This window comes from Bufo bufo, chromosome 5 (genome assembly GCF_905171765.1).
Source record: "Bufo bufo chromosome 5, aBufBuf1.1, whole genome shotgun sequence".
NCBI lineage: Eukaryota > Metazoa > Chordata > Amphibia > Anura > Bufonidae > Bufo > Bufo bufo.
Window position 1 is genome coordinate 395,156,764 of NC_053393.1, and position 13,804 is coordinate 395,170,567.

A 13,804-nucleotide genomic window follows, 5' to 3' on the forward strand; every position below is an offset into this window, starting at 1 on the left:
CAAGGGGTGTTACATAGCGGTAAATATTTATTTAACAGAAAATATGGCCATGAGATCTCCCTACCCCCACACTGCGCAGGCGCGGAGATCGGATAGATCTTCTGGAGTTAGCCGCGCTTGCGCACTGGGCCGTAATATTTCCCTACTGAGGCTCTCCGGCGCATGCGCAGTGTCCCGGTGTGCAGATGAACTCCACTGAGATTTTCCATAAACTGTCCGTTTGCGCTTGCGCAGATCGTCAAAACTCAGGAACGCCTCCTCACGTTATTAGCAGTGCGACCGGAAGTTAGGAGGTAGGGAAATCTCACGAAGTAGGGTAATGTAACGTTACACCTGGTATAATAGAGTTTATCCTGGGGACAGAGCCTCTTTAAGGATTGGGTGAAAATGCACATAAGTTCTTATATACACTATGGTGGAGATTTATTAAAACTGACTTAGTTGTCCATAGCAACCAATCAGATTGATCCTTTCATTTTCCCAAAAATAAAAGCTGGGATCTAAATGGTTGCTATGGGCAACTAAGCCAGTTTTTCTTTAGACCAGTTTTGATAAATCTCCTTCTGTGTGCCTACTATGATTTGCCAGTGTTTCTGATATTGTCACAAAGCTCTTTCTTCAGTGTTTCCTGTAGACTTTTGACTGGTTAATAAAGCATTCGTCTTGGATATTGGTTACCTGCCTGTCTGCATTTGCTTCAAAGAACATTTTCTAATGCACACACAATCATTAATTTTTAAAAGCCGATGAGGATACAGCAGCATTGATGCATACAATAGCTTTGCCTAAAGCCAAGATTATCAGCTGGAGACATGGTTCATAACTGGAGACATGGTTTATGGCCAAGAGGTGAGGCCCAATGTTGGCTGTCTCTCTGCTGATTTTTCAACAGCCTGGAGTGTAGCGTTTGATTCAAGTGTTTCTAACCAGCGTCTGCTCTGAGGCATTTAGAATAGAGATGCCACATTCTCCTAAAAGATTAGGACAATTTTTTATCCCTTGGAGGCTTTGCTGTAATATTCATGATTTGATTTTAATTTCCTCATATAGAAAGTTTTTAGCACATTCATTTACAATGGAAATTTATATATTTTTTTCATCTGATACCTGTTCATTATAAACAAGTGTTAGATATTTTTTCTTGGGTTTCAAGGTATTTTATCAAGACTAGCGTTTGTTGCTCTGTTATATGCTAGTTTGTGCTAGGCTTAAAGGTGTTGTTTCACCAGCAAATGGCATTCATCATGTAGGGAAAGGTAAAACAAGGCACTTAATGTATTGTGATTGTCCATATTGCTTCCTTCATTTTTCCATCACATTATACACTGCTCGTATCCAGGGGTTACAGCCATCCTGCAATCCAGCAAAGGTGGCCGTGCTTGCACACTATAGAAAAAAGTGTTGGCCTCTGTGGTGGCCAGGACCATGGGAGTGCACATAGGCACACGTGTAGAAGCTCACATCCCGGCCACTTTGTATCTGTGGCCATATCCTCTGGAAACGAGCAGTTTATAATGTGATGGGCAAAGGAAGCAATATGGTGAATCACAATACATTAGTAAGCAGTGATGGCTAGTTCGCAGTGTTCGCCAGCGAACACATGCAGGCTGCCATCTTAATTCACAAGTCCGGCGATGCACAGGTAAGCCCTTACTTGTGCCTGTGCTGCGAGCCGGTCTGAAATCAAATGTGGTCACCGGGAGCAGGCAGTTCTGAGAACAGCCGCCGGGGGCCTTCATCGGGCTGTTCTTGGAACTGCCTGCTGCCGGTGACCGCATTTGTTTCAGAGGGCTTACCTGTGCATCGCCGGACTTGTGAGTTAAGATGGCAGCCCGCATGTGTTCGCTGGCGAACACTGCGAACTGGCCATCACTGTTAGTAAGTGCCTTGTATTAACTTAATCTACTTGATAAATGCCACTTTGCTGAAGTGAGACAAACCCTTTTATTTTGATGCATCTCAGGAGGTCCGTGCTCCAGATACTGTAATAGTTTGTAAAAAGGCAAACTATGCTTAGGGTACTTTCACACTTGCGTTTTTCTTTTCCGGCATAGAGTTCCGTCACAGGGGCTCTATACCGGAAAAGAACTGATGAGTTTTATCCCCATGCATTCTGAATGGAGAGTAATCCGTTCAGGATGCATTAGGATGTCTTCAGTTCAGTCGTTTTGACTGATCAGGCAAATGAGAAAACCGCAGCATGCTACGGTTTTATCTCCGGCGAAAAAAACTGAAGACTTGTCTGAATGCCGGATCCGGTATTTTTTCCCATAGGAATGTATTAGTGCCGGATCCGGCATTCAGAATACCGGAATGCCGGATCCGTCCTTCCGGGCTGCTCATGCGCAGATCGAAAAAAAGGTGAAAAAAATAAATGCCGGATGACACCAGAAAGACGGATCCGGCATTTCAATGCATTTTTTCGACTGATCAGGCATTTTTAAGGCTGATCAGGATCCTGATCAGTCTTACTAATGCCATCAGTTTGCATGCATTTTGCCTGATCCGGCAGGCAGAACCGGTGATGGAATTGCTTGACCGGATCTCTCTGCCGCAAGTGTGAAAGTAGCCTTACTCTTCAGAATTTATATAGGAATTATTGGAGAGAGTCATGCATGCATGGAGCCATGTCTGGATAAACAATAAAAGGGACGTGGCTTCATACCTGTACTCGGAGGCCATGTAGGTTGGGCCTCCACCTAGTCCTACATAGATGGTTCATCTTTAAAGGGGTTTCCCTGGGTAGAATGTAATCCCAGAACTGTCTGCCAGTAATAGCTAATCTGTAAGAATGTCGGACCTCCACCGATCTGATATTCATGTTCTATCACAACATCAGTATGTTAGTCCTGGGAAAAAAAACTTTAAAGGAGTTTTCTTTGACTTTTATACGGATGGTATATCCGTTTTTCCCTGGCGCCTTCACAATGGCACTCACAGGAGGGTGTCCCCGTCCCCAGGATAGGAAACAACGCAGAAGCACATGATTTAAAAGGCCTCCTCCTCTTAACCATTCAGTTGTTGTTTCCTGTCCTTGGGTATGCGTGGAAGCCTCTCCTGGAGTGCCAGGAATGATTTCTTATCGCCCAGCCTTGATTCCTTTCCCCACATAGTGCGAGGGCTGGAGCAGGGAACGGAAAACCCGGGCATGCACCGCCTCTCTTACCCATTCCTAGGAGTAAGCCCTGGGTGCAGCTTTCCCCCGGCTCGCGATACTCCCAGGTAAGGGGAGATCGCGCGAGATCTGATGTTGTGACTTCACCAGGCGAGATTCTCCTTGGGCAAGAGAATCACGCGCTCAAGCTATCTACTTCCTGGTGTGCGGCATGCAGGGGAATTTAAACGGGGTGAAGAGAATCCTGTTTAGTCTTTCTCTCACTGCCTGCAGTCATGCTTGCTCCAGTGGACGCCGACTCCGCAAGGAAGCCTGGAGATCCCGCTACCTCTGCCCTCAGCCGGTAAGCCTCCTCCCCAGTGGGACTTATTTTCTATCCCTTCTTGAATCACTTTTAGGTGCTTTTAGAGTTATGCACAGCAGTTCCTTGTTTTCTTTTCACATGGTGGCAGGAGTGTTTTTCCCAGATTTCCACCTCTGGTTTAGGTGATGGTCTTTTAAATTTTTTATTTAATTCTTAGGGCACAGAGACCATGACCGCTAAGCCACCCAGTGGAGATTCAGGACGCAAAAAGTGCGCTATCTGCAGGAAGACCTTCTCTTCTAACTTAAAAAATTCATTATGCCCAAAATGCACGGAAAAGGTGGTCACAGAGGAGTCACCATTCTTCCTTGATTCCATGAGAGTTATGATTAAGGAAGAAGTTAATGCGGCAGTGGACTCTAGAATTACACCATAATCCCCACACCCATCCACATCTCATAGATCCTTTACTTCTGATTTGGCGTATGATCTGGATGAATCAGAGCTAGTATCTGACCCAGACTCTGCTTCCTCCGATGGCGGCTCCGGTAAACTATTGTTTATCCCTGAGCAAACAGACTGTCTTCTAAAGACCATAAGAGCCACTATGGACATTGAAGAGGTGAAAGAAACCCACTCCGTCCAGGATCAAATGTTCCAGGGGCTGGGGGAAAGAAGGGTCTTCCCCATCCATAACATTAAATCCCTTATATCCAAAGAGTGGATGGATCCTAAAATGAGAACAGCTGTGACGAATTCCTTTAAAGGGAACGTGTCACCTCCAAAACACACTTTAAACAGACATCATTACCTTACAGTTGCCCCCAGTGTGTTCCTAATCATGTTTTTCATTCTTCCACTGGTTGTTGTATACTTTATTAAAAAACGCTGAAGCGGCCTCCTTGCTTCAAGTCAAGCTAAGCCCGACCCTTACCCATCCTCCCTTCACTGTGATTGACATCCTGCTGTGCGGCTGGGATCGCGCAAGTCGCGCATGCGCGGTGTGCTCCTTGTCACTGCGCAATCCCGCACTCAGCCGGCCGCTTTCCTTTCTCTATGCATGCGCTGGGCTTTTCCATTGTGCGCGCCCTGCGCATGCACAGATAGATGGAAGTGGACGGGTGAGTGCGGAAGCCGGAGACGGGATCGCGCACCACGCAGGCGCAAGTCTTGCACGATCCCAATGTAATAGTTGACTTCCTCAGCCGTTGGACTTTAAAGGAGGGAGAATGGTCCCTAAATTCTCAAATTTTTCATCAGATCTGCGAAAAGTGGGGAGTCCCGAATATAGATCTATTTGCCACAAGGGACAATCGACAGGCCAAAAGGTTTTGCTCTCTCTCCCGACAGGACCAGCCGTTATGGGTAGATACTCTATCCCAATCATTGCCAAAGGCTTTTCTTTATGCTTTTCCTCCCTTCAGTTTGATTCAAACAGCTCTAATGAAGGTGGAGGAGGAAGGAACTCAAGTAATATTCATTGCTCCATTTTGGCCTAGAAGGTCTTGGTTCCCCCTTCTGCTCAAGCTGTCTGCAGGAATATTCTGGGCCTTTCCATCAACCCAGAAGCTCCTCCACCAGGGTCCCGTATTTCATCCCATGATAAACCAACTCAACCTGATGGCCTGGTAGCTGAACGCCTCTCCTTGAGACAAAAAGGGTTGACTAATGCTGTAATTTCTACAATGATGTTGAGTCGAAAGCCTATAACATCTAGAATTTATTTAAGAACCTGTAACGCCTTTCTGTCCTTTTCAAATATTCGCCTTCCTCCAGACATTCCTCAGATTCTAAGCTTCCTGCAGGCAGGATTGGATAAAGGTCTCCGACCTGCAACTCTCAAAGTGCAGGTTTCAGCTTTAAGTTCCTTTATGGATGAAAAACTGGCAGACTCCCCACTCATCAAGCGTTTTTTAAAGGGGGCTACAAGAATTTTGCCCACCTTTCGTTCCATCATTCCACCTTGGGACCTAAACTTGGTCCTCTCTGTCCTGATCTCTGTTTGAACCGGTTGAACTGATTTCCTTAAAACTTCTCACCTACAAAACAGTTTTTCTTGTAGCAATAACGACTGCTAGGAGGATTTGAGAAATAAAGGCTTTCTCTTACAAGCCTCCATATTTTATGGTCTTGGACGACCGCATAATCCTCAGGCATTGCCCTTCCTTCCTTCCCAAGGTTGTTTTCCGGTTTCATTGTGAACAGGAAGTTTTGTTACCTTTCTTCTGTCTGTCTCAGACTAAGGAAAGAGATAGGAAATTTCACAACATGGACGTTAGAAGCAGCGTGTTATCCTACCTGGACACCACCAGTAACTTCAAACGGTCAGATCCTCCAATATCAGGGTCCTAACCAGGGACAAGCGGCCAGCAAGTCATCCATAGCAAGATGGTTCAGAGATGTTATTGCCTTTGCTTATGTCAAGAAAGATTTTCATCCCCCCTCCAGAATAAAAGCTCACTCTACTAGAGCTGTGTCATCCTCTTGGGTGGAGTCTACTTCAGTCTCATTAGACCAGATCTGTAGGGCAGCCATGTGGGCAAGCCCTTTGACTTTTTTCAATCATTACAAGTTGGATATTCTCAAGAACCAGGACTTGTCTTTTGGTCGCATAATCCTTTCTGCTGTGGTCCACCCCCTAGAACGGATTGCTCTGTTAATCCTCCTGTGAGTGCCGTTGTGGAGGCGCCATGGAAAAGGGTTAAATTCTCTTACTGGTAATTGGTTTTTCCAATAGCCTCCACAACGGCACTGGGTTTTTCCCTCCCTTTTTATTTTTTCCTTTTTTCAAGTGATGTTGATTTGTTGATGTTGTTTAATACATATCTTTGTTCTTGCATCACTTCTGTGTCCTCTCTTATTGAGTGAATAGGTAAGGGCAGGAGGCCTTTTAAATCATGTGTTTCTGCATTGTTTCCTATCCTGGGGGCGGGAACACGCTCCTGTGGGTGCCATCGGGGAGGCTATTGAAAAAAAAACTATTACCGGTGAGAGAAATTAACCTTTTATTATCAGTATCTGATCGGTGTGGGTCAGACACCTGGGACTGTTAGAGAAGGCGCTAGCGCTCACAGTTTGCCCTGTGGAGTTCTCACAGCTCATCAAGCACAGCACCATTCATCTTAGAGGGGCTTTCCTGGGTACACTGTACTTCCGGAACTACGGCTGCCACTAACAGCTGATCTGTGAGAATATCGAACTCTCACTGATCTGGTATTTGCTAAACCGTGAGCACTGGACCATCTCAAACAGCTGATCGGTGAGAGTCCGAGTGTCAGACCCCCACTGATTAGATACTGGTGACTTATTCAGAGGATAGGTCATCAGTATAAAAGTCTCAGAAAACCCCTTTAAGGATAGGTCATCAGTTGAAAGTCTGGAGCAAACTCCTCTATATAGGCTTTTATTGGTACACATTTTGAGGGTGCTGGTTTTGGCAGCTACATTATGCGGCCTAGTGCTAGCTCACTTTCTAAATTTTTATATCACTCCACTCCACATTTCGCTCCTTGAGAGGATTTGAACCGGCGGGGCAGGTTGGTAGTAGATGTTCGTTACTGTCTATATTTGTCCCTTCATGTATTATTGCTGTAGAATATATTGTCATATTAATTGAGAATATTATGTCCGCATTCATACACGGTAGTGCACATTTGCATAGTGACTTGTATAAACCTTGTATAAACCTTGTAATAATATGCATGCGCATATTTGCATTTGTGTTTTATAAAGTCCTGCAGCAGACTCTACCCAATATTCTTCCCAGTAATTTTCCAAACCCTTCCTATTCAATTGCTATTTGCTGTACTTAGCCTGGCCTTGTCTTGAATGTACAGTATATAATCCAGTTTATTCCTATTCCAGATTTCATAGAATAAGTTGTTATTCACGTTAAATCATAAAATGAATTATACACCTAAAAACATGTCCAATTCCTCTTTTGACGCACTGCTTTCCTCTTGGAAAGGGATACCTTTGAAGAGTTAACCAGGTTAACAGAGGACACAGAGAGAAGTTCAAAGCACATTGCAGTCTTAACGTCACACTTCCTATAGCATGAAAAGTTTCATTTAGAATCCATCCATACTGCCCTCAGGAAATGTTTAACTTTGTACTTGATCATTATTGGACTCTATTATTCTGGGAATTTCCCGTCTCGTTCATAACCTCAGCTTCTGATGTAATATGCTAGTTACAGAACATGAGCCAGAGCCAGACTAGACCGTGCCCTCAGTTATAACATTTCAACAGCCTCCAGACTCATATCCATGCCTGTAATTCGGCCTTGCAGAAGGTTGAGGTCCTGGTTTAGGACTGTATGTATTTTGCAGTCCGCAAAAAATGCGGATGACATCCGTGTGCATTCCATTTTTTTCGGAACGGAACAGCTGGCCCCTAATAGAGCAGTCCTATCCTTGTCCGTAATGCGGACAATAATAGGACATGTTCTATTTTTTTGCGGAACAGAAATACGGAAACGGATTGCACACGGAGTAACTTCCGGTTTTTTTGCGGACCCATTGAAATGAATGGTTCCGCATACGGTCTGCAAAAAAAACGGAACGGACACGGAAAGAAAATAATTTGTGTGCATGAGCCCTTACTTAGTTTGTGTCTTTTTGCATAAAAACAATCCTCTAAGACCAGTTTATCAATATGGTAATATTACCTATAAGGTTTTATATGCTTTAAATAGGAGGCGCCAGGCTACAAACATGCCATATGTGGAACACTTATAGACTTGTGGAGGTGGTAAGAAGTTTACCTAAATTGTTTCCAATGGGCAAACCCAATCTCAAAGAGACTCAGTGTGGGGTTGGTCAAATTACCACATAATTCACAGTCTGGATAACAGTGTTGACTGGCTGAAATTAATATGTAATCCAGGCTGTAAGGCTACATTCACATACAGAGGTCTGGCTAGCGGAAGAGACAGCCCAGTTAACACATGACAAGAAGTGAATCTATGGCTTCAACTTGTTAACAAAGAAGGCAGAGGGCCACAGTGGGGTCAGCAGGTCTTCACGGGTGGTATACACTGCAGTCTACTGATCTGCAATGAATGTCCCAGATGGGAATACCCCTTTAAGACACTCCTGGTATTCATCTAGTTTCTATACAAGAATAGCTGCTGATGAGCATGTGGCCTAACCTATTTTTAGTGGGCAACTACATCCTGTACATGATAATGTTTTTCATTCTCAGAGTTCAAAGTTCAGTATATATAGGTCATGATTTTGTGGAATTCTTGTATTATTCATAAAATAGCAAGTCGGGAGCACCTTATAATAATTGTGCTACTGCTCTGCTAATCTTCCTGAAAATATGGGAATAACAGAGGAACAGCGTAATGCAGGGTTCAAAGAAAAGATGTTCCAGCAGTGTTGTTCAATGGGAAATACTTGTATGTACCAAAACAGACACATTCATTTACTTTAGTAAATGAAAGTTCTCAGAGGAATTTATCATGAAGGTATTATTGAAAGTAAATTTTTCTTTGAGTCTACGTTTTTCATACTTTGCACCGAATTTATCAAATGTTGCACGTTATTTGTTAAATTTGGGGCATCTCTACACCTAACACTTTTGTCTAGAAATGCAACTCTAGTTTTTCAACGCCACCTCAAACCACACCACCCACCAACAGCTACACCCTCCCTCCTCAAAAAGTCTCATTGGTATATCTGGAGTGAACTAAATAACATAGCTAACCTCGTCCATTTCCCACCGCTTATCAAGTCTGCAGTGATTGGTATGAAAAGTCCCATTTTTGTGCAAGTAACCTCAAAACGTCACAAAATCCCTATATTGTGACTTTTTGAATCCAGAATTCTGGAGTGCAAGGTATGACAAATTCCCCTCAGTTGAGGAGATTTATCAGGACTGATATTCCCTACTCCAGTCTTGATCCTTTGTGCGCTCGAGTGAGTTGGGCTTAATATACACTGCTCAAAAAAATAAAGGGAACACTTAAACAACACAATGTAACTCCAAGTCAATCACACTTCTGTGAAATCAAACTGTCCACTTAGGAAGCAACACTGAGTGACAATCAATTTCACATGCTGTTGTTCAAATGGGATAGACAACAGGTGGAAATTATAGGCAATTAGCAAGACACCCCCAATAAAGGAGTGGATCTGCAGGTGGTGACCACAGACCACTTCTCAGTTCCTATGCTTCCTGGCTGATGTTTTGGTCCCTTTTGAATGCTGGCGGTGCTTTCACTCTAGTGGTAGCATGAGACGGAGTCTACAACCCACACAAGTGGCTCAGGTAGTGCAGCTTATCCAGGATGGCAAATCAATGCGAGCTGTGGCAAGAAGGTTTGCTGTGTCTGTCAGCGTAGTGTCCAGAGCATGGAGGCGCTACCAGGAGACAGGCCAGTACATCAGGAGACGTGGAGGAGGCCGTAGGAGGGCAACAACCCAGCAGCAGGACCGCCACCTCCGCCTTTGTGCAAGGAGGAACAGGAGGAGCACTGCCAGAGCCCTGCAAAATGACCTCCAGCAGGCCACAAATGTGCATGTGTCTGCTCAAACGGTCAGAAACAGACTCCATGAGGGTGATATGAGGGCCGACGTCCACAGGTGGGGGTTGTGCTTACAGCCCAACACCGTGCAGGACGTTTGGCATTTGCCAGAGAACACCAAGATTGGCAAATTCGCCACTGGCGCCATGTGCTCTTCACAGATGAAAGCAGGTTCACACTGAGCACATGTGACAGACGTGACAGTCTGGAGACGCCGTGGAGAACGTTCTGCTGCCTGCAACATCCTCCAGCATGACCGATTTGGCATTGGGTCAGTAATGGTGTGGGGTGGCATTTCTTTGGAGGGCCGCACAGCCCTCCATGTGCTCGCCAGAGGTAGCCTAACTGCCATTAGGTACGGAGAAGAGATCCTCAGACCCCTTGTGAGACCATATGCTGGTGTGGTTGGCCCTGGGTTCCTCCTAATGCAAGACAATGCTAGACTTCATGTGGCTGGAGTGTGTCAGCAGTTCCTGCAAGACTAAGGCATTGATGCTATGGACTGGCCCGCCCGTTCCCCAGACCTGAATCCAATTGAGCACATCTGGGACATCATGTCTCGCTCTATCCACCCACAGACTGTCCAGGAGTTGGCAGATGCTTTAGTCCAGGTCTGGGAGGAGATCCCTCAGGAGACCGTCCGCCACCTCATCAGGAGCATGCACAGGCATTGTAGGGAGGTCATACAAGCACGTGGAGGCCACACACACTACTGAGCCTCATTTTGACTTGTTTTAAGGACATTACATCAAAGTTGGATCAGCCTGTAGTGTGTTTTTCCACTTTAATTTTGAGTGTGACTCCAAATCCAGACCTCCATGGGTTGAAAAATTTGATTTCCATTTTTTTTATTTTTGTGTGATTTTGTTGTCAGCACATTCAACTATGTAAAGAACAAAGTATTTCAGAAGAATATTTATTTAATTAATTCCGATCTAGGATGTGTTATTTTTGTGTTCCCTTTATTTTTTTTGAGCAGTGTACTAAGCGGCAGGTGCCTCTTAATAAATTAGGCACATCACTAGCCCTCTGTGACAAACTGCCATTTGCCACTGGGCATTGTAGAAAACTTATGGCTAGCCTCCTGCCCTACGACTATGGCCCCGGGACATATTACCCTTCAAGAACTGTGTAACAGAACTATGCCGCATGTCTGGACTGTTAATAGGACCGAACGTGGTTGGAATTTGTGACAGACCCATCCGTATGGATTAAAAAATGGCACCCAGATAGCTAATTTTATTGTATTTGTGTACTCTGAGCGGCATTCCCCTAATGATATGCCCTCAGACTTGAGCTTTTTGGGAATAGGTTAAATGTCTGTGTTGGCTGGGAGGGTGTGACATTGTGTGTTTGGGTGGGGATTCCTGTCCTGTTGTTCCCACATGTATAATGGTGATTTCCCTTTGTCCTGAGAGATAATTGAATTGCTCTTCGGGTGCCTCCAGGGCAGAGAGGAGGAAACCATGATGCATTGTGGGGATGTGTTGTGTCTGTTTATCCTGAGTGCTACGTGTCTGCCCTGTGTCACAGTCCTCCTTCTGGTCCCCTAGGGGCGTGTACACCAGATGGGGACCTGCATAAATACGGGCGGGTAGCCCTCAATAAAGTGTTCATGTTTTTCTAACCCTTCAAAACGAAGCCTCGTCTCGTTATTGGAGGGAATTGCTGTATCACGCTGGGGATTGCTATGCTCTGCATATTCCCTGGAGCTTTAATCTCTTTCTTCATGTCCCTGATACCCTCTCCTGGAGGAGAGATCTTTCCCACACGGTCCTGAATGCTGGAGGTTCATTCAGGGTGGAAGGAAGACGGCGCGGCTCCAGTTAAGCTACGGCGGTTGTGGAGTCTGCGGTGGTTGTGGTGTCCAGTCCGGTGCTTGTGGTCCTCGGTGCAAGCTAGGAAGCGTCCATTAACGGAAGGGGATCCGTTACACCCTCCATGCACCATAAACTCAAACCTACTTCACCTAGGGGCTGGCATAGACTTGAGCTATAATTTACGCCAGTTTCTGGCATAGATTATAGTAAATCCAGTGAGCCATGGGAAACTCCACCCTCCTGTTAAGCCCAGCCCCTTTTTGACACATTAGAAAAGTAATTAGAAGCTCAAAAATAATAAATACAACTACAGCATCAGGATTTTAATCTTGATAGTAGAGATTTTTATTTGACAAACGGCAATATTCAAGTGTGACTCTTTTCCTGTATACATGTGACTTCACATTCTACTTTTGCACTGCTTCTTTCCTTTCTACTTCATCTCTGCGGCATAGTGTCTGAGGAAGGCCTGCGTGCCGAAGCGTCACGCTTGAATATTGGCGTATGTCAAATAAAAATCTCTACTATCAAGATTAAAATCCTGATGCTGTAGTTGTATTTATTATTATAAACAGGGTTTGAACCCTACTTACAGCACACTCTACAGAGTGCGACAAAGATTTATTTGAAGCTCAAAAAGTTACCAAGTTTGGCTGAAACATGGCATTTGCCATAATTTGAAACTTTTTACCCCCACTTTTGGGGCATAAAAGCCCAATAAATTCCCCCCCTTGTGTCTGCTGTCATGTTATTAACTATTCTGTTTTGCCATTTCTTCATATACGTTTCATCCCTGTTTGATTTCCAGAACTGACTTTTAGCAATACCTGCTGCCATAGTCCCTCTAGGTCTTGCCATTGAGAGCTTCTAGAATCTGGTATATAGGCTGCTTTTTAACGGCGTGCTGTACAATTGTAATTTAACCTGTCACCCGACCAATCTTACCGTTAACACAATTTATTTTCTTCTCTGTTATCTTTAGGAAATGGCAAAAATTTTAAACCATCCCCGGGTGTATGCGTTTCTTCACATCCCAGTGCAGTCTGCTTCAGACAGCGTCCTTATGGACATGAAGAGAGAATACTGCGTTGCAGACTTCAAAAGAGTGGTGGATTTCTTGAAAGCGAGGTATGTTTACTTGTGCGCTGAGTGAGATTAGCAGCGCTTTCTTCCACAACATCTGAAAGGTAACTTATTCCTATCACTGCAGAAAAATGAAGGCAAAATCTTCAAGGTTCTTAAATTCCTTGGAACAAAGCATTCATGTGTCTTTTCACGTTCTTCTGAATGACTTTCATCCCTGGGAGTTGTCCCTTTTACTGCTCGGAAGATTTTATTTTCTCTTGCTTGGGCAGAGGGTTCTAGATATGAGCAGGTGTAGGCTGTGAGCTTGCCCTCCATGGCGATTTAGCATTGAAAAAATAAAATGACAGTGTGGTGCCTGCTTTTGTGATGACACATGGCACAGCACTTTCCCCAGAATTGTGACAACTAGAGTAAGGTTTCTTTCACATTCATCAGTATTAATAAGCTAAAACCGGGAGTGGGTCCAAAACACTTAAGAGGCACAAATCTTTCCATTATACTCTATTTTCTATAGGGTCTATAGGGTCCACTTTCAGATACTGAACCAAATACCGACCATGTGAAAGTGGCAACTTGGTTGGATTAGTAATTTGAATAGACAAGTACATAAAGACTTAGGACACATGACCTGAACCTTTGGAAGATGTTATTCTTGCATGGTAATAATTGAAAACTTTGTATGTGCTGTTAAGACTAAAATCCCCTATACACATTAGCATATTGTTGGCCAACAATCTAATGTGTGTGGGAACGCATGACAGATGATGTCTGGGGAGAGAAGGATCATTTGGGCTGATTTAAAAAAAGAATATAATAATTCTGGTCTTTTTGTTCTCCCAACTCTCACTTTTCATTGACAACACACATGTGCTCTGCCGAACTGAACAAGTATATGTGTAATGCAGCTGGTGTTGACTTGGGGCTGAGGGCACTGTTAACCACTTCCC

At 44.4% G+C, this 13,804-nt stretch overlaps 1 protein-coding gene across 3 annotated transcripts in view; it reads left to right on the forward strand.

Moving 5' to 3' along the window:
- Positions 1 to 13,804, forward strand: part of CDKAL1 (CDK5 regulatory subunit associated protein 1 like 1) — a 963,682-nt gene that overhangs the window by 567,132 nt on the left and 382,746 nt on the right. For all 3 annotated transcript variants that reach the window (XM_040432802.1, XM_040432800.1, XM_040432801.1), the window contains one exon: positions 12,754 to 12,899. In XM_040432802.1, the coding sequence (XP_040288736.1) occupies positions 12,754 to 12,899 (146 nt within the window). The remainder of the gene's footprint in view (positions 1 to 12,753; positions 12,900 to 13,804) is intronic.